General features: G+C 41.4%; 1 protein-coding gene across 1 annotated transcript in view; it reads left to right on the forward strand.

The window, feature by feature from the left end:
* Positions 1 to 15,147, forward strand: part of tomm70.S (to translocase of outer mitochondrial membrane 70 S homeolog) — a 36,088-nt gene extending 20,941 nt beyond the window's left edge. Inside the window, 6 exon segments of the mRNA NM_001089655.1 lie at positions 3,449 to 3,583; positions 5,200 to 5,307; positions 6,855 to 6,971; positions 8,479 to 8,576; positions 9,928 to 10,050; positions 14,267 to 15,147. Of these exon segments, the coding sequence (NP_001083124.1) occupies positions 3,449 to 3,583; positions 5,200 to 5,307; positions 6,855 to 6,971; positions 8,479 to 8,576; positions 9,928 to 10,050; positions 14,267 to 14,420 (735 nt within the window). The 3' untranslated portion in view covers positions 14,421 to 15,147.
* Positions 15,148 to 21,512: the final 6,365 nt, after the last annotated feature.

A 21,512-nucleotide genomic window follows, 5' to 3' on the forward strand; every position in this document is an offset into this window, starting at 1 on the left:
TGAATTGAAATGCAGCAGAGCTATGTTTTAACTTAGTACAGGTATAGGACCCGTTATTCAGAAAGCTACAAATCTATTATCTTCCATAGACTCCATTTTAAACAAATAATTGATTTTTAGAAATGCATTTCCATTTTCTCTGTAATTTAAAACCTCGATCCTAACAAAGATGCATGGATCCATATTGGTGGCAAAAAAATCCTATTGGTTTTATTTCATGTTTAAATTATATTTTTGTAGACATGGAGGCTTTTTATTAAAAGGGTTGTTTGCGTTCTTTTAGTATGATGTAGAAAGTGATATTCTGAGATAACTTGCATTTGGTTTTCATTATTTCTGTATCATGAGTTATTTAGCTTTTTATTCAGCAGCTCCAGTTTGCAGTTTCGATGCTAGGGTCCAGATTAACTAGGGATGTACCGAATCCAGGATTCGGCCTTTTTCAGCAGGATTCGGCCGAATCCAAACCTCTATTGTTCACACCTGTGACACCTCTATTGTTCACACCTGTGACACCTCTATTGTTCTCACCTGTGACACCTCTATTGTTCTCACCTGTGACACCTCTATTGTTCACACCTGTGACACCTCTATTGTTTACACCTGTGACACCTCTATTGTTCACACCTGTGACACCTCTATTGTTCACACCTGTGACACCTCTATTGTTCACACCTGTGACACCTCTATTGTTCTCACCTGTGACACCTCTATTGTTCTCACCTGTGACACCTCTATTGTTCTCACCTGTGACACCTCTATTGTTCTCACCTGTGACACCTCTATTGTTCACACCTGTGACACCTCTATTGTTTACACCTGTGACACCTCTATTGTTGACACCTGTGACACCTCTATTGTTCACACCTGTGACACCTCTATTGTTCACACCTGTGACACCTCTATTGTTCACACCTGTGACACCTCTATTGTTCTCACCCCTAAAGCCTGTACTGTTCCACCTGAGACCCAGACTGAAACTGCCCACATTGTTCTCCTGTTCAAACCTTATTCAAAATGCTAATGGGGCCCCAGCTCTGTGTCACTGTATATAGTACATATTAGACTGGTCCTGATTCCTGTCTCCTGCTCTGTTCTGTTTTCCCTATGCTCCCTGTGTGTGTCATACTTTGTCTGCCCTATACTCCGTGTGTCATACTTTGGTATTTGTTCTGGGGGTTTGTTAGAAATTGAAAATTATTGTTAGGGGCCCCTAAGGTGTTTAATCATATGCTGGGGTACTGTATTATACACAAGGGAGGAGGAGCCATATGGATTTATGGGTATGTCTTATATGACTTAACTTTTGTCACATATGAGTGACATTTATATTACTGCTCCCTATACCTTTACCAGCAAGCTCAGCAGCCATCCATCATACAGCCCTCCAGCAGCCATCATATTGCCCCCAAGTATTTATGTACCTGTACCAGCGCCCAGCAGCAACAGCAAACATATGGCCCCCAAATCTGTACCTGGCTGTGCCAGCAGGAAGCTTCACACTTTACAGTAATAGAAAGAATGTCTTCAGTTCAGTGACTGTGTAAGGCTGAGAGCAGCGAGAGTCACACCAAGCAGCCCACCAGCTCTCTGCCTCTCTCTGACACCCAACACATCAGTGATGTCATTGACGCGTATATCGCGATGCACCGCACAGAAGGAACTATTACTTGCCAGCAAGAGGGAGAATGGGAAGGAGATGGATTCCACCCAACTGGGTGACCATGATAACTGAAACAAATTATTAAATAAACACTTGAAAAAAAATCCCCTTAAAAGTGCGTCCCTCAATGATGGCGCCCTAGACAGCTGCCTACTCTGCCTACCCCTAGTCCGGCCCTGATCCCTGCAGTGAGCACCAACCATTTGGTTTTTTGGTGTGCTATTAATGTGGACATGGTCTTGCGGTAACATGGGTGTGTTTTAAAGTGGGTGTGGTCTTAAAACAGGGAGTGGCTAACACTGGCTTCCGTTATCAGCCCTCCACCATGTAGATTAGAAAAATTCCGGCCCTCTGTACCATAGAAGTTGGACAGCACTGGAATAGAGGAATAGACGAGCAGTAATAATTAGCAATAGCAATACATTGCTTACAGATAATTTGTTTGTTTTTTTAGATGGGGTCAGTGACCACTTAAATCCAACCTTTTAGGGTCAGGGCACACAGGCAGATTCGGGGAGATTAGTCGCCCGGCGACAATCTCTTCTTCGGGCGACTAATCTCCCTGAACTGCCTTCCCGCCGGCTACAATGTAAATCGCTGGCAGGATTTATATTTAAGCGGCAGGGGAGGCAGTTTGGGGAGATTAGTCGCCCGAAGAAGAAGAGATTGTTGCCGGGGCGACTAATCTCCCCGAATCTGCCTGTGTGCCCTGACCCTAAAAGGTTGGATTTAAGTGGTTTTAGAGGTTTTTGAAACCACAACTAAACTTACAAACTCTTAATAGTGAATTCAACCCTTAACTAAAAAAAACCCTAACCCCCCTCCCTCCTCCCCCCAGGCTAGCTGCCCCCGGGGAAATGCCCCTAACTTTTTATTTACCCCTCGATGCAGATTCAGGGATCGCAGTTGACAGCAGCCATCTTCTGGTGCTTCGAAAATTTGTCTATTTTGGCGCAAACCGGGAAATTGCTCCAACTGCGCATGCGCCGCTTCGCTGGTCTCAGTCTCAGATTACCGAAGACCCAGAAGATGACTGCCGTGAATTGCTATCCCTGAATCTGCACCGAGGGTAAAAATTTGGGGCATTTCCCCGGGTTAGCAGCTAGGCTGAGGGGAGGAGGTAGGGGGTCTACGTAGGGTAGGGGGGTAGTTAAAGAGTTGAATTTTCCTTTAAACCACGATTGTCGTTACATTTATTAAAAGATCCGAATATAAAAAGTACGAATGAAAAGTGCTGAACGATACGGAAACCTCCGAATTGAATAAAGTGGTCCAATAAGATCAGCTCCCATTGACTTCTGTAGCACCTTGACAACTTTTTACTTGGCAAAGTTTAGCATTAGTGGTTTTTACACTTGATAAATCTGAAATAGGAAAATAGGAAAACCACACATTTGTTGAGATTCATGAAAAAAAAAAAAAAACTATTTGTCTGAAAATTGGCCCCATAGAGTAAGATCTCTTATCCGGTTCCCAAGCATTGTGGGTAACAGGGGCCATACCTGTACAAATGTTACGTTTTGCACCTTTTCCTCCTTCTTCTCCTGCACTGACTGATCATATACTGAAAAATGCTACACAATGGGTGTTCATACTATCTCTAAATCTTTTTGGGGGAAACTCCTGTACTTTGACCACTGATCGACTGGTTGAATCAAATCACATATTTGCCTGGTTTAACTTTCTGAGACTTAAGTTTTAATAGAACAAGACTTTTAAGAAGCCATATTTGTACCAGCTTAGAGCAAGGTTGTGTTTTTATTCAGTTTTCATTTTCCCCCCTAGCTCCGTGCAAATGCCCTTATCAAGCGTGGGAGTATGTATATGCAGCAGCAGCAGCCGGTCCTTTCTACTCACGATTTTAACATGGCAGCAGATATCGATCCCCAAAATGCTGATGTTTATCATCACAGAGGGCAGGTGAGTACTATATACACAAACTGATTACAGATTCAGCTAGGCCCAGGAATAGTGGCATATTTTGATTAACATCGTTGGTTTTCAAATCTGTTGACCGTCCAACAATGCATGGCTTCTGGATCTTTAGAAAGGAGCACGTGTGGATCCGTGTGCGAATGAGAATCTTGCACCTGCTGCTGCACTTTTGTGTCTTGCAAAAAGTAATTGTGTTTACCTTTTAAAGGAATTGTTGAGTGTAAAAATAAAAACTGGGTAAATGGGCTGTACAAAATACTGAGACTGAGTGGATGTGTAACATAACTAGGGATGCACCAAATCCACTATTTTGGATTCGGCCGAATCCTTTGCGAAAGATTCCGCCGAATCCTAATTTGCCTATGCAAATTAGAGGTGGGACGGGGAAAACATTTTTTACTTCCTTGTTTTGTGACAAAAAGTCATGTGATTTCCCTCCCTGCCCCTAATTTTCATTTGCAAATTAGGATTCGTATTCGGCTGGGCAGAAGGATTTGGTCAAATCCGGGATTCAGTGCATCCCTAGACATAACAGAACACTACTTCCTGCTTTTCAGCTCTCTTGGTTTCCACTGATTGGTTACCAGGCAGTAACCAATCAGTGACTTAAGGGGAGGCACATGGGACATAAAGGTCCCCATAGACGCAAAGATTTTCCTTTGCCGAAGGACTGATTTTAGTGAAATCCGACCAATCCGTCTGTGGGAATTTAGTGGGAATGAAACGTGAAGTTAGTGGGAATCAAACGATCGTACATACGCCAGAAAATCGGGCAGGTTAAAAAAAAATTATCGGTCCCAGTGCAATCTCTGTGTCTGCAGGGCCAAGCAGGCAGCTACTTTCCTGGCAATATCACCTGAAATGGTCTTTTTAGTTGATGGACAAATCGTACATTTAAACGATCGTTTCGAGATAATCGTGGTCTCACGATAAGGAAAAGATCTTTTAAATAACTTTACATCTATGGCCAGCTTAACTGTTGCTTTTTAATTTGAGCTGAATGCCGCTGATCAAATGCGAACTCGCTGAACATTTATGTCCCATGTGGGCACCCTTATAGCCACTGACTAACTCAGAGTTAGAGAGCTGCAAAGCAGGAAGTAGTGTTCTGGCTATTATGTTACACATCCAGTCACTCCAGCCTTTATACATTACATTTTTGCCTAACTAACTATATTAGAAACATTTTTCATTTTGTACAGCCTGTCTATTTACCCAGTTTTAATTTTTATACTGAACTGCTCCTTTAAGAGCCAATGTGCCATTCACCCACCTTTTGTCCTCCAAGTGTACAAACCGCATGGCTGCTGATCTCAAAGGCCACTGCACATGAAGTTACACATACCAGACGTTTCCCATAATGCTCAGTTGTATCAGGCGTCAGGGACAGAACAACACTAGATTCTGCTCAATCTGTAACAGTTTTACTTTCCAACGTTTGAGCAGTAAATGTGAACTCCCAGAACTCGCCAGATTAGCGATGTTGCCTCCTTGATAAGAAATTCTTTTTGGCAAAACATATTTTACATTTATATGAATGTAAGTCTGTGCGGATGCCTGAGCACAAGCTAAAGGACTAATTGCCTTGTTTGTATTCTTAGCTGAAAATCCTTTTAGACCAAGTAGAAGAGGCTGTTGAAGACTTTGATGAATGTATCCGACTGCGACCAGATTCTGCGTTGGCTCAAGCACAGAAATGTTTTGCACTGGTAAATATCTCCCTTCCTTGCCATGACATGTGATTAGGGGTGAGAACACAAATATAAGGTTGGCAGGAAGATTTGGAGCAGAAATGTATGATGGCGGTTATATATAAGCTTCCAGCTACCCCGTCCCTTCTGTACCTGCCCAGAACTCTCTCCCTGCTCCTCTCACGATAAGACCTGACGGCATCTGAGCAGCGGAGGGCTCCTCCTGAAGTGAAAGGCGACTGAAGAGTGAGCCGGTACCTTGGAGTTTGTTCTGGGTTTTGGAATACCATACGTTACACCATGACCACATAAAGACACAAGTTGAAAGGCCAAGTTCTTTTATACAGATTATGGATCTCTGAGGTTACTTTTAATATCCTCACATTATACAACGAGGGATTCATGATTTGTTATAATACACACGTTTCAATAAATATATATAATTTTATAGGAATGTTGGTCTATGTCAATAGCTTTTTCCTAAACTTGACCCATTGTCACAGCTGCACTGACCACTTAAAGGGTTAAGCAAACAACGTTGCCGTTTCTTTTCTCTGCAATATAGGAGTAATTGTTATTTTGTTTTTGAACTAATCTAGATTTAATACATGTTGGTAAAAAACGGACTACAATGAAACCTCGTTTATAAGTACCCTGATTCATTTTTCCCGCATTTTACATTTTTTTATTTATGGTTTTACCAATTTATAATTCATTTCAATGGGTACATTGCCCTGATTTTACGTCATGTTTTCCTGGATTTTACATCAAATTGTGTCCTGATGTTCCTAAAAACTGTTTTGTTTTTTTTCCCCCTCTATGAACGTTATTTGTGAAATAAAGAGGTTTAAAATACTAAGCAGATGTATATTCTGCCATGGTTCTGCCTGTAAATGGTCAATTGCAATGAGTGTGGCCCTTATACAGTCCTGCACCAATCACTTGTTTCTTTAGCGTGTGTGTGTGACTGACGGTGAGTCTTGCACTCGCCCCCCATAGTGTAACATTAACCCTGCAATGTTTAACCCTTGTTATTAACACACTAAATATTGTATCTCACAGTAAAACTCAATCCTGTGCTTATATCCTTTCAGCACTTGAAGAAAAAGTCGCTTTAACACATTTCCAGGATTTTACATAATTGTTTCCTGGTCCCCTGAAAAACGTAAAATTGGGGTTCTACTGTATTTAGCCTGGAATGAATGGCTTTAATTAGAGCAGTAGGTTCAGGGCCTTGTATGTAGAAGTTTTAGGGTCAATACAATTTTATTTGTATCCATAAATATATACAGAGCTATAACGATTTAGTGCCATGTGCTAAGAGATATAGAAGGAAGAAGGTCACCGCTGTCTAACTGCACTTTGAGCTACAGAAATATTTTAACAACCGCTGGCATCTGGATACAGCTGTCTTGTTTCCAAACTGCCAATTGTGTAGTTTGATAATGTTGTGGGACCCATGGGTTTGGGCAAGTATAGGAGCAAGCCAGAGTTTTTTTTTTTTAAAACCTAATGGTGCACCTGTTAAATGATTCCTTGTTCTTAATCTTTCATTTGCCTTGTAGTATCGGAAAGCATATACCGGCAGCAACCCCATACAGATCAAAGAAGCTATGCAAGGGTTTGAAGATGTCATTATCAAGTTCCCAAAGTGTGCAGAAGGTTATGCACTCTATGCCCAGGTGAGGAACCAAGTGCTTGTCTATAGACTTAACAAATGGGTTACCGTATATACTCGAGTATAAGCCGTCCCGAGTATAAACCGAGGTACCTAATTTTACCTCCAAAAACTGGGAAAGCTTATTGACTCGAGTATAAGCCGAGGGTGAGAAATGCAGCAGCTTCTGGTAAGTTTCAATCAAAAAATTGAGGGTTTCTGCTCCCATCGGAGGTGCCGGCGTCTCGTTTTTAGATGCCGGCGACCATTCTTGGACGCCGGCAAATATTCTTGGAGACTATTCTTGGATACCGGCGACTATTCTTGGACGCTGGCGACTATTCTTGGACGCCGGCGACTATTCTTGGACGCCGGCGACTATTCTTGGACGCCGGCGACTATTCTTGGACGCCGGCGACTATTCTTGGACGCCGGCGACTATTCTTGGACGCCGGCGACTATTCTTAGACGCCGGCGACTATTCTTAGACGCCGGCGACTATTCTTAGACGCCGGCGACTATTCTTAGACGCCGGCGACTATTCTTAGACGCCGGCGACTATTCTTAGACGCCGGCGACTATTCTTAGACGCCGGCGACTATTCTTAGACGCCGGCGACTATTCTTAGACGCCGGCGACTATTCTTAGACGCCGGCGACTATTCTTAGACGCCGGCGACTATTCTTAGACGCCGGCGACCGTTTTTGCGCTTGACCCGAGTATAAGCCGAGGTAGAGTTTTTCAGCATATTTTTGGGGGCTGAAAAACTCGGCTTATACTTGAGTATACACGGTATATCTAGGGATGCACTGAATCCAGGCATTGTTTCGGTATTCGCCAGGATTTGGCGATTTTCAGCAGGATTCGGGCCGAACCAAATCCTTTAAATCTTTTTTGTCACAAAACAAGGAAGTAAAACATTCCTTTCTTTTCCCCTCCCCCTCACTGATTTGCATATGCAAATTAGGGTTCGGTATTCAGCCGAATCTTTCACGAAGGATTTGCCGAATCCAAAACAGTGGATTTGGTGCATCCATAGTTATATTGTTTTTTCATTTCTGAGATGTCAAACTTTCTGTGATCTCTTAATGATTTTATGCTCTTAGGCAGTGGTCCCCAACTTTTTTTTACTCATGAGCAAAAGTGTGAAATAATGTTGGAGAGCAACACATAATGTTCCTGAGGCTTCCAAATAAGTGCTGTTATTGGGTATTGGTAGCTTCTATGTGGACTGGCAAGCAGCAGGAGACTCTGGCAATACATATGGTTTTTATGAAACTAAACCTTGCCTTTAAACCAAGAATTCAAAAATAAGCAGCTGGTTGGAGGCCACTAGGAGCAACATGTTACTCACGAGCTACTGGTTGGGGATCACTGCTCTTAGGTGTAAAGTTGAATGTTTATAGTTAATATAAGTTATTTCCCCCTTTTGCAAAAAGGATTGACTGCAAAGTCTTACCTGTTTGGTGCCCGAGGCAGTGCCAATAAATGCACAAACTATCACAGCATAACTTCAATTATTTTATCCCCAGGCACTAACTGATCAGCAGCAGTTTGGAAAAGCTGATGAAATGTATGATAAATGCATAGATCTTGAGCCTGACAATGCCACCACCTATGTTCATAAAGGGTAAGTGCCACCACACAAATATTCGTTTTCTGTGCATTTCTCTTTGCTTGTATAGTATAACATAAGAGCTAAGCTGGGAAATGTGCCATAGTGAGGACTAAGGACCAGATACAAAGCGGTTCTAGAGCTGAATCGTTGTGTTGTTGGAGACTGCACTTAGACAAACATTAGCAAAACTAACTTGCTTTATGGCAGGGACTTTAGATATTCTTTTAGTATGGCCATTGACCCAGAGGGTAAAACAAGATCCAAGTGCCCCTATCACAAAGGCATATTAACATGTGGTGCACTTTTTGTCTAAGTATAGTTGTTTTTTTTTTTTTTACATAGCACTACTTGTGTCAATATAATAAAATAGAAACATTTTAACTATTAAATTCGAACACCTAATTGAAACAATTTTAAAAGATCATTAAAGGAACAGAAACACCAAAAAAAGAAAAGTAATTAAAATGTCATCTACTGTTACCCTGCACTGGTAAAACTGCTTTGGAAGGACGACTATAGTTTGAGTAAGCCGTTGTGTTGCCATGTTGGGCAGCCATTGACGCTGAAAAAAAAAAGAGAAAAGGCATAAGTTACTTAGCAGATAACAGATAAATGCTGTAATAGAATGCATTGGTATTCTACCGAGTGCATCTGTTATGTGCTATGTACCCTGTGCTTTCAATGGCTGCCCCCATGGCAACACAGCCGCCTACTCATAAACTATAGTAGAGTTTCTAAAGCAAACACATCATTTTTACCAATGCAGGGCAACAGTACATGATATTTTAATTACTTAAAAACACTTTTCATTTTTGGTGATACTGATTAGGGGGGTTATTTATCAAAATCTTAATTTCTCATTTATTTCTGAAAGCTACTCCAACCAAATCCACAAGGGTTGTTTCCCTTTATTTATCAATACATTTTCCCAAAAATTGTGTGCCGGAAGAAAAAATCATGAAAAACTACGATTTTTTTCGGATTTTTGCACGAAACCCAGTGCAGAGATCAAGATAATCTTTGGGACTTCTCCCATTGACTTATATACGACGTCAGCAGGTCTGAGATGCCGGGTTTTCGGATTCAGTCATTTTCCATCCTCGGGGTATAATAAATCACAAAAAAAATTATTTTTGTAGTCAAATTATTATAATAAAAGATCTTATTGTGTGATAGCATCATTTTAAGCACAAGATGCTGTGCAGTTCTGCCGCACTCAAAAGTACAGACTGATTGGGTTCAGATTAAGGTGACCCAAATGTGTTTGAATGTGATGGGGACCTTAGAATGTAAGCTCTGTTGGACGCTGTCTGACGGACAATGTAACAATTTTTTTCTAATTTTTTAAATTTTCTGTTTACAGCTTACTTCAGCTCCAGTGGAAACAGGACTTGGAAAAAGGTCTAGATCTTATTAGCAAGGCCATAGAAATAGATAACAAATGTGATTTTGCCTATGAAACAATGGGGACTATAGAGGTTCAGAGGTAAGTTTACGTTCTTTTAATTCAAGTTTTTCATTGCTGCTGCTTAAAGGGATTCTGTCTTGATTTTTTTGATGTCGTTTTTATTTCTAGATGACACTGTTTACACTGCAAATAATTTACTCTACAATATAAAATTTCATTCCTGAACCAGCAAGTGTATTTAGTTGTAATATTGGTGTGTAGGTGCATCTCAGGTCATTTTGCCTGGTCATGTGATTTCAGAAAGAGCCAACACTAGGATGGAACTGCTCTCTGGCAGGCTGTTGTTTCTCCTACTCAATGTAACTGAATGTGTCTCAGTGGGACCTGGATTTTTACTATTGAGTGATGTTCTTAGATCTACCAGGCAGTTGTTATCTTGTGTTAGGGAGCTGCTATCTGGTTACCTCCCCATTGTTCTTTTGTTTGGCTGCTGGGGGGAAAGGAAGAGGGGGGTGATATCACTCCAATTTGCAGTACAGCAGTAAAGAGTGACTGAAGTTTATCAGAGCACAAGTCACATGACTGGGGGCAGCTGGAAAACTGACAATATGTCTAGCCCCATGTCAGATTTCAAAATTAAATTTCAGCGCAGAATTCTGCCGGAGCAGCACTATTAACTGATGCGTTTTGGGGGGGAAAAACATTTTTCCTATGACCGTATTCAATTAAAGGGGACCTGTCACCCTAAGAAATAATTCCAAATCCTATTTTATGATGTAAATCAAGCAAAATGAACTTCACATACACTATATACATGTTTTAATTCTTGCTTCTGTTGATCTTGGAATTCACAATCGCCTCAAGCACACAGGCGCCATTTTTTTGGACACTAATGTTAAACAGGATTTTGGCATGATGCAAAGCTTGCGTTATGCAACACAATGGGGCACCTAATACCCATGGCTAAACAATTAGACAGTGAGGAGGGTGAGGGAACATGGAGAGAGCAGTGACATTTAGGAGGTGCAGAATGGAAAGTGAAAATTTACCGCCATCTATATGGTGGCGTTAACTTATTTTTTCGCCAGAAAATTCTCAATGGGAGGGACATGAAATATCGCATAACATCTCGTTTTACCCATAATTCCTGTTGTTATTTTTGGAAAAATAAACTAATCTCCCCTGCATAAAAATGTAGGATAGCAGCAACGAATGCATAAATAGTAAAACACTTAACAAAGGCATCTCTGAAAATTCTTTTATTAAAAGGCATAAAAGGTATAGCAGCAAGTTAACAAAAATATGTTTCTTCACATTTTTAAAAAAAATAAAGGCAAAAAAAGTAAAAAAAAAAAAAAGCCAGCTAATCGTTCTTCTTAGCCAAGGCTGAAATGTCTCTCTTGATTTCCTCCATGGTGGATTTGAGACTGGCAATATCCTGCTGTATTTCCGCCAACACCGGTGTATATGGTTCTTCTGTCTGTGTGCCTGCACACCGCAGAGATGAACCCTCCTCTGGATCCTCCAGATCCTCTATGGCTTGCCCCTCCTCCTCAGCGGCTGGTGCTGCCTCTTCTTGGCCTTGTTCTGGGAGTAAATAATAATAGATGATGTTAATTGGTTTATTATTTTAAAAAAAATTGGGGGGGGGGTTGTGACATTAAAGTGATAGTTTGACTTTCATGTTATATTCTGAGAGACTTCGCAATTGTTTTTCATTTTTTATTATTTGTTGTGGTTTTTGAGCAGCTCTCGAGTTTGCAAGTTCTGGTTGCTAGGGTACCAGTTAACCTTAAAATAAATCACTAATTTGAATAAGAGACAGGATAGGGTCCAAGGGCCTAAATAGAAAGATAAGCAATAAAAAGCAATAATAAAAATATAGCCTTACAGAGCATTTATTTTTTTAGAAGGGGGTCACTGACCCCCATTTTAAAGCTGCAAAGAGACTGAAGAAAAAGGCAAATAATTTAAAAACCATGAAAAAAAATGAAGACCAACTGAAATGTAGAGTTAGACATTTACCTTCTTGCACCTCTTGTATTAGCTCATGATTGCGCCGTTTCATATCTGACCAGAGGCGCTGCAGCTGGCGGACTTCAAGGTCTAGTTGAAATTTGCGGTGCATCTTGCGCACCAGTCTGTGCATGATTCGGCGCTTCACCTCGTGCACCCCCACAGTACTTAACGGCTGAGTGTCATAATCATGACGCAGGAGGAATTTGGCCATATACTGTGCTTCCTCGGTTGTCAGGGAACTGACTCCAGCCATGTCTTCAGATGTTGTTGACTATTAAAGAAGTGCGCACGTGCAGGACGTCATTGCGACTAAATATTAATTGTCGCAGAAATAGTCTCCATAGTATTGTTGCGTATAATAGTTATTAGAATAATCGCTATTTAAATTCACCGCTACTATATATTAGTCGCCGTAATTTTTCTTGTTCACAAGCTGCTAATTGTCGTCACCTACTTGTGAATAGTCTACATATTTATATGATGCATATATAGGTTTATATGATGCAGACATGTTTGATTGGTGTTACTCTGGTAATGCTGGATGGTATAATCATCAGTCAATAAAGTTTATAAGTTCTGAAGATGTATTTCTGACCATAAATGTCACAGTAAAAATTGCCTTAATAACCGCCATAATTAACGCCATAAAACGACTATTTTATAGCATAAATGTTCGCAAAAGCTTAATTTTTCGCCAGAAAATTCGCAACTCGCTAAAATTACCGCTAACATAAGCTGGTTCATTAACGTAGTTACCGCAAGTGATCACAATGACTTCTGAGCGCATCGCTGTTTAGTAAACTTAGTCTCTGCGAATATTCTGGCGTAAAAATATTCTCAGCGATAACATGCGGAAACTTAAAGTCAGATTTACCGCACTTTAGTAAACGGACCCCTATGTTCTTAAAAGGGGTGATTCACCTTTAAATAAACTTTGAGTACCAGTATGTTATAGAATGGTTGCTTTTAAGTAACTTTTCAATTGGTCTTCATTATTTATAAGTTTTTGAATAATTTGTCGTCTTCTTCTGACTTTCAAGCTTTCAAATGGGGGTCGCTGACCCCATCTAAAAACAAATGCTCTGTAATGCTATTAATATATAGTTATTACTCATCTTTCTATTCAGGCCTCTCCTATTCATATCCCAGTATCTTATTCGAATCAGCGCATGGTTGTTAGGGGAATTCGTGCCCTAGTAACCAGATGGCTGAAATGACAAACTGGAGAGCTGCTGAATAAAAAGCGAAATAACTCAAAACCCAGAAATAATAGAAAATGAAAACCAATTGCAAATTTTCTCAGAGTATCACTCCCTACATCATACTAGAAGTTAAATTGAAGAACCCCTTTAAAATGTGATCCTCACAGGGGTGATTAAAAAGAGCAGAACTGACAAAGGATAATGCTGTTTTTTAGCTGTATTTGATCACAGTTTTTGATTTAGAAGCAATTTTATATTTACTATTAGCCTTAAAGGAGAAGGAAAGCTACCAAAGCAGTTTATTGCCAATAGATTAGCCACAATAGTGCAAGCTATAACACTATATATTTATAAGGGATGCACCGAATCCTCTATTTTGGATTCTGCTGAACCCCCGAACCCTTCGCAAAAGATTCAGCCGCATACCGAATCTGAATCGTTATTTGCATATGCAAATTAGGGGTGGGATGGGGGAAACATTTTTCCCTTCCTTGTTCTGTGATTAAAAAGTCATGCGATTTCTCCCCACCCCCCTGATTTGCATATTCGGATTCAGTTCGGCCAGGCAGAAGGATTCGGCTGAATCCGAATACTGCTGATAAAGACTGAATCCCGAACTGAATCCTGGGTTCAGTGCATCCCTAATATTTATTCTGCAGAATTCTTTACCATACTTAAGTAAACAGATATAGAAGTTCTCGGTTTGTTTAGTATAGCAGCTGCCCTATTAGCTTGGTGTGACATCACTTCCTGCCTGAGTCTCTCCCTGCTCACTCATAGCTCTGGGCTCATATTATAGCAGGAAGGAGAGGGGAAAAGGGAGGGGGAGAGAGGAGCAAACTGAGCATGCTCAAGCCCTAGCCCTGGAGGTTTAAGCTGAAAACAGGAAGTCTGATACAGAAGCCCATGAGTACACAATAGAAGGAAAGAAATGTGCTGTTTCTTTTGACAGAGGACTCTGAGCAGCATTACTTTGAGGGGTTACTGGTGTATTTATATAGACCTTTCTGATAAAGCTTACTTACTTTTAGCCTTTCCTTCTCCTTTAACACCTTTTCTCTTCTCCTCTTCAGGGGGAATCTGGACAAAGCCATTGAGATGTTCAACAAAGCCATCAATCTGGCCAAGTCTGAGATGGAAATGGCCCACCTCTACTCACTATGTGATGCAGCTTATGCCCAGACTGAAGTTGCAAGGAAATATGGGTTGAAGCCCCCAACACTGTAATAGACTTTCTCTCTCTCTCTCTCCCGGAAAGACAAAGTGCTGTGAGCGCAAGAAGCGGAGCTGCAGAAGTGCGTCGTTCTGCTTGTGCCACTGTCATTCCTTCTGTTAGTTGTTGTGGGAGTTGTGGGAGTCAGTCATTGTCTCGAGTGTTTCCCTTTGCAGCAGTCCATGATGACGAGGGAATCCAGGTATCATTGCATGAGAGCTCAACATATTGTCAGCCATGCAAATAAAACTGCTGAGGGTTTTTTTTTTTTCTTTCCTGTTCTGACCGGGGTTGGGCACTTTCCCCCCCTCTCTTTCCATTTATATTTTAATATTCTGGTCATTTTTTTTTTTACATGTTTCAGTTCACCTTCTCTAACTAGTCACAAACAACTGATTCTCTTTTTCTGTAGCAATGAAACTGTCAATTTGTGAGCTTGGAAACAAAATATTCAGCGTCTGATTTCCGCCGTCATTTAGAAACGTTTTTAATCCACCGTTTCTTTGAACCCCCCCCCTGGTAGCACCGCAGTACTGACCCACTCACAATACCTACAGGCTTCAGAACTTGCCGATTTCACTGATTTGGGGAATGTTTTCTGAGCGGCGCAACAGATTTCTCACCCGTGTCCCAAACGTGATTCTTCCCAACAGGAGCTCCTTGTACGTAATTTCCTTTTTAATGTTAATTTATGTTCCAGAGAATCATGCTTGCCTATAAATGATACCGTGTGGACCATCATCCCGTCTTGTGCATTGTGGTGTTTTTCACTCCCCTCCACTTTTATTTGTGCCGCCCAATTCCTGCCTACAAACAAGTGCTCATCTTTTATAGACCTGGTAGGAAACGCTACAGAATGACCATGGTTGTTCCATTCCACATAGAAAAGAGGGGTTTTTTTTTTGTTGCTTTTTTTTTGTTTCTATCCATCTAGTTTGAAAAATATACCATAATAACCCCTGTGCCCACCATAGCCCTATCACTCACTCAAAGCAATTAACAGCAGTGTATACTGGGTAAAACTGCACATGTCGCTAGTAAAGTAAAGTTGAGTCCCGACTTGCCCATTTTTTTTTACCAAACTGCTGAATGAGACCGTTTTTAATCACTGGTTGATATTGGTTTAGCCAGTTTGACTCACCATTTGTTTAGCCTTATTGATTTCTGGGACCGCCGGTGTAGACCCCATTCAATTAGCAGTTCAGTGTATGAGTTAACCTGTAGGAGATTAAAGGAATTGTTCAGTATAAAAATAAAAACTGGGTAAATAAATAGGCTGTGCAAAATAAAAAATGTATCTAATATAGTTAGTTAGGCAAAAATGTAATGTATAAAGGCTGGAGTGAGTGGATGTGTAACATAATAGCCAGAACACTACTTCCTGCTTTTCAGCTCTCTAACTCTGAGTTAGTCAGTGATTATAAGGGGGGGGTCACATGGGACATAACTGTTCAGTAGTGATGTGCGAGCCAGGGTCGGATGGGTTGGAGCCGACCTCGCACTCTTCTTCGCGGGCGGGTTGAGCTGCTCTCCCTGCCCACCACCGTCAAATGCCGGCTTCTGGGGTCGTCTTTTATAGATGCTGCGCCTGCTTACCCCGCCCCTTTTGTGAAGTCATCGACAGGGCGGGTCAGCACAGGTCTATAAGAGCAAACCAGAAGTTGGATGCGGGCAGGCGCTGGCTAAGGTAAGGTGGGTTAGGGTCGGGGAAATGCCAACCCGCACATCTCTGCTGTTCAGTACGTTTGCAATTGATCCTCAGCATTCAGCTCAGATTCAAAAGCAACAGTTATGTCCCATGTGGCCCCCCCTCAAGTCTCTGATTGGTTACTGCCTGGTAACCAATCAGTGGAAACCAAGAGAGCTGAAAAGCAGGAAGTAGTGTTCTGGCTATTATGTTACACATCCAGTCACTCCAGCCTTTATACATTACATTTTTGCCTAACTAACTATATTAGATACATTTTTTATTTTGCACAGTCTATCTATTTACCCAGTTTTTATTTTTACACTGAACAAGTGCCGGCCTGGTGTACTAACCCACACCAACATAATGGAAAGTTGTTTTGCTTTATTCTAACTCTATTGCCTTTGCTTAAAGCTAATTGATAACGGGTAACTTGATTGGGGTAAAAAGAACCTCAGGCCTCTGTTTCTAATGAGCAACATAAAGTAAGAAAGCAATAGTAACTGGTAATATGTGAGGGTGCAGCCCACTGAGCGTTTGGATGATGGACCCATTGCGGTTAAAGGACCAGCAACTCCAAAAAGTGAAAATGTTTGAAAATATAATGTCCTGTTGAGTTGCCCTGGGAAAAGATTTAGTATTAACACATAAATGGAACCCCAATAGTGTCAGGTTTTCCATACGTGAGTCTAGGAGACAATGTTCTCCGTCCCATCCACCAAAAAGTGCACTAATTCTACTTACAGGCAATGTATCCATTCCATCCTTGTTTTATGGCAGCATTGTGTATCTGTATTTGGATAAGAACATTCGATTGGTGTTGGGTCGCTGCAGTAAGAACGTGTAGGCCCAGGCACACAACTCTATCCAGGGATAAAGCTCTTGTAGAAAAGAGTAAATAAAAAGAACTGGCTTTGGTTTTAGTAATGGACATTTCTCAGTATCTATTTACAGTTCAATGTGTTACATGAAGTGGCCAGATTATTTGTCATCCTGACTGTTTCATGGTTGGGTTGTGTCATATTCATGTCCTACAATTATATCCTAAACCCCACGTCAGGCCTCCAGTTGGACAACTTTAATATATTTGCAGGCTCTTCTGATGACATCCACTTCTCCGTAATATTTAATCAACACTGGAGAGCAGGTCCTTCCTATCAAACCACTATTCCATGGACTTGTACTTTCATCTGTGCTGCACTGGTAGACCTGCACTTTGGGCCAACGTTTCATCAGTACCTTCTTAAAGGAGAACAAATATCATTTTACCCTTGGGCGTCCCAAATGTTAGGCACCCCCACGTAACTCCTTTTACTTACTTAACATCCCAGGCTGGAGCTCCTTTCAGCAGAAAACTGCGCAGGCCCGGGGTTCTTGTAGAGATCTCCACTGAGAGATCCTCTTCCTACTTCTCCTGGTCTTCTCCCAGCTGCACATGCTCATTAGAACCAAAAAGCTGAGCTTTAACTAAAAAGTCGGCTATTTCATTCTACTGCACATGCGTCTGCCATGGGAATTTTAAATTCAAGAAGCAGGAAGAGGATCGCTCCGTGGTGTTCACTAGAAGAACCCTGTGCCGGTACACTGCTGATCGGAGCACCATCTTGGAGGTGTCAGGTAAGTAACTTTTGGAACCCCAATTGTAAAATGGTATTGCTTCTCCTTTAACTCCTAGTAAAAAGCTCAGGTCCAGATATTGGACAAGGGGGGACCCTTAGCTTGTCAAGGTTTTTTGGGCACATTGCTGTTTATCAACTATGAGTGAAATATCTAAAACCGCAAATAGATGTGTAGCCAAAACCCCTAACGAACCTTTAAGGCTTCCAGGAGTACGGGGCAGAAAACTTGTATTCTCCCTAAATGCCCTGCTTTGAATTTGACTTCAAGCCAGCTTCGACTAATTTCTGGGCTTCCCAGGAATATCTAGGAGAACACAGATATACATTCACCCCCTCGAGGAGCCAAAAAAAGATTTTGGGAACGTAGGTTTTATGTGAGTTTCACTGCAATATAGTGTTATTAGGAATCTGCTACCTTGACTTTCATGGGGTTTTCACTGTAGTTCTGTGGATGTCACATTGTCCACTGAGACAAGATGTGGAAATGGCTGCTGTTAAAATGGATACTGCTGTCACATATTTTCAATTTATACCCCATTTTATTCCATTATCTCTGCTGTTGCTCTATCACAGTGATCCCCAACCAGTAGCTCGTGAGTAACATGTTGCTCTCCGACCCCTTGGATGTTGCCCCCAGTGGCCTCAAAGCAGGTGCTTATTTTTCAATTCCAGGCTCAGAGACGAGTTTTAATTAGGGATGCACCGAATCCGGGATTCGGCCGAATCCTTCCGCCCGGCCTGGCCGAACTCTTCTGCCCGGCCGAGCCGAATCCTATTTTGCACATGCAAGTTAGGGGTGGGGAGATAAATAACGTGACTTTGCCACAAAACAAGAAAGTAAAAAATGTTTTCCCCTTCCCACCCCTAATTTGCATATGTATTCGGACGAATCTTTCAAGAAGGATTCGAGGGGGTTCAGCCGAATCCAAAATAGTGGATTTGGTGCATTTTAATTAAAGTATAGTGCCAAGTAGAGTCTCCTGTAGGCTGTCAGTCCACATAGGGGCTACCAAATAGCCAATCACAGCCCTTATTTGGCACCCCCCAGGGGACTTTTTCATGCTTGTTTTGCTCCCCAACTCTTTTTACATTTGAATGTGGCTCACGGGGGTAAAAAACTTGGTGACCCGTGTTCTTACATAGAGGTCCACATACCCAGTTACATATTTGTAATTCTAGTTTGTGATGCCTGAGAATGAATTACTGGCAACTTTCTTCTTTTCCTTCGCCACCAACTTTTATGGCCTGAGTGAGATCTTCATGTAAATCCTCCCGAACGTTCTTAAGCCTTTAGATACATTTCACAGAAATGGTTCTTCGAAATACGATGTTTTTTACCGAATTGTTGATACTCTGAACCATTTTTTAGAGCTGCAGCTGGGTGGAACTAGGGAAGCACCCAATCCACTATTTTTGATTTGGCCGAACCCCAGAATCTTTTGCGAAAGATTCGGCTGAATACCGAACCGGAATCCTAATTTTCATATGCAAATTAGGGGTGGGAAGGGGGGAAACTTTTTTTTCTTCCTTGTTTTGTGACAAAAAGTCACGTGATTTCACTCCTATGCCAATTCGGTTCGGCGGAATCTGAATCCTGCTGAAAAAGATAAAATCCCGGGGGTGCATCCCCAGGTGCAACTGAGCGCTACTTTGCCAGTTCTAGATGTAAAAACTTGACCGATCATCCAAGATGGCAGCTGAGCATCTCACGCCGTTCTGCGTATGGAAACATAAGGGCTTCTCCAAACTCTTCTCTATTGACATTAGAATATACAACTCTTGGGTTGGGGCTTCTGATGACGTATCGTTCTTATTCATACGTCTTCGAGAATCTACTTGCAGGTGTTTTATTTGCATGGCTTTCCCACCCACCTTAGTGCCATTGATTTGCTAGAGCATGTGCTAGATGGAGCCGGCCCGCTGCCTCGTTCTTATTGCCTGTTATCTGAAGACTTGAGACTGCACTAAAATAATATTTTGTCTGTATTTTGTTTTTGGTTTCTTTTTTTTTTTTGTAAAAATTCCATGCAAATAAATACTGCATATTACACCTGGAACGTGTATATTGTGTTGGTGATGGGGAAGAAACCCAAGAGTCTCATTGGGATGAGCTGGGGGATCAACAAGGGACACCGATTGGCCAGTAGAGATTTGTGTTTTTGTCCCAAATCGGTTGATGCATTGGGTTACAGTCTTTAGCATTAGGCTGGAATGTTCCAAAATAAAATTATGATGGAGGATTTTATAACAATGAAAGTGTAAAATATGTAATTATCAATCTAGAATTGAAAATGATCCGACACTCACAATGTACTTGACTGTCTCACATTTTTACTTGTACAGTATAGGATCCGTTATCCGGAAACCCGTTATCCAGAAAGCTCCAAATTACGGAAAGGCCATCTCCCATCTCCATTTTACCCAAAAAATTTTAAAAAATGATTTCCTTTTTCTGTGTAATAATAAAACAGTATCTTGTACTTGATCCCAACTAAGATATAATTAATCCTTATTGGAGGCAAAACCAGCCTATTGGGTTTATTTAATGTTTACATGATTTTCTAGTACATTTAAGGAATGAAGATCCAAATTACAGAATGATCCCTTATCTGGAAAACCCAAGGTCCCCAGCATTCTGGATAACAGGTCCCATGCCTGTATAAATTTTTTTTATTTTAGCATCTTTTCCAAAATTTTATTTAGTTCTATAAAAGTTTTGCATTAGGGGCATTTACTCCTCCATGAATATAAAAATGTGAAGATAATAAGCGAGTCTTGAACAGTCTGGTGCCACATACCCTCCTTATTCTCAGTCCTGTTCTGTAAAGGTTCCTGGAACTCTGCGAGCTGATTGGCCAGGTTCAGTTTAGTGTTCTACACATAACATCATAATGGTCAAATAGTATGCGGCACCTACAGTTGTGTTCAGAACAATAGCAGTCCAACATCACTAACCTGATTGATCACTGTTTTTGGTAAGAATTTATTTCCTACATGGCAAATAATTTACTAGTAGGTGTAGTAGAGTAATAGAAAGCCAACAGACCCCACAGTCATGACATTCTGCTGATTCTGTGTCATTGAATCATTAATTGAGGCTTGTTCCAAATAATAGCAGTGTGTAGTTCAATTAGTGATTTTATTCATTCTGTGATAAAAACTGGTGTCAATTACAGCCTTTATTTAAAGGAGAACTAAAGCTTAAAGGAGAACTAAACCCCCTGCAATGTTAAGTCCCCACTGGCCCCCTCCTTACACAGTTTTACCCCAGGATTTTGCCCCCTCTTGAAATAACGACCGCACATGCAGCGGAGCTCGCGGGTGCCATCTTCTTCCCTTCGGCCATTTCTGTCTCTTTCGGCACATGTGCAGTTGTCACGAACTGGAAGATTACTCAAACTGCACATGCACCATTACACTGCTCATTTAGATTTCCGAAAAGAAGAAGATGGCAGCTGTGAGCTCCACTGCGCTCACTCTGCATGTGCAGTCGCTATTTCAATAGGGTACAGAATCCTGGGGTAAGACTGTGCAGGATGAGGCCTAGTTGGGACTTACATCACAGGTGGTTTAGTTCTCCTTTAACTAAAGACATAGGCTAGAAATGTTGTACATGATGTGTTGTGCTTCTGTACCAGCCCAAGGCAACCACAGCCCTTTAGCAGTAAAGATCTGTGTCTCCCAAAGATGCCCCAGTAGCTCCCCATCTTCTTTTCTGCTGATTCACTGCACATGCTCTGTGCTGCTGTCACTTACTGAGCTTAGGGAGCCACTCACAATATACAGTACACATAGAATAG

The sequence above is a fragment of the Xenopus laevis genome, chromosome 2S, assembly GCF_017654675.1.
Source record: "Xenopus laevis strain J_2021 chromosome 2S, Xenopus_laevis_v10.1, whole genome shotgun sequence".
In the NCBI taxonomy this organism is placed as follows: domain Eukaryota; kingdom Metazoa; phylum Chordata; class Amphibia; order Anura; family Pipidae; genus Xenopus; species Xenopus laevis.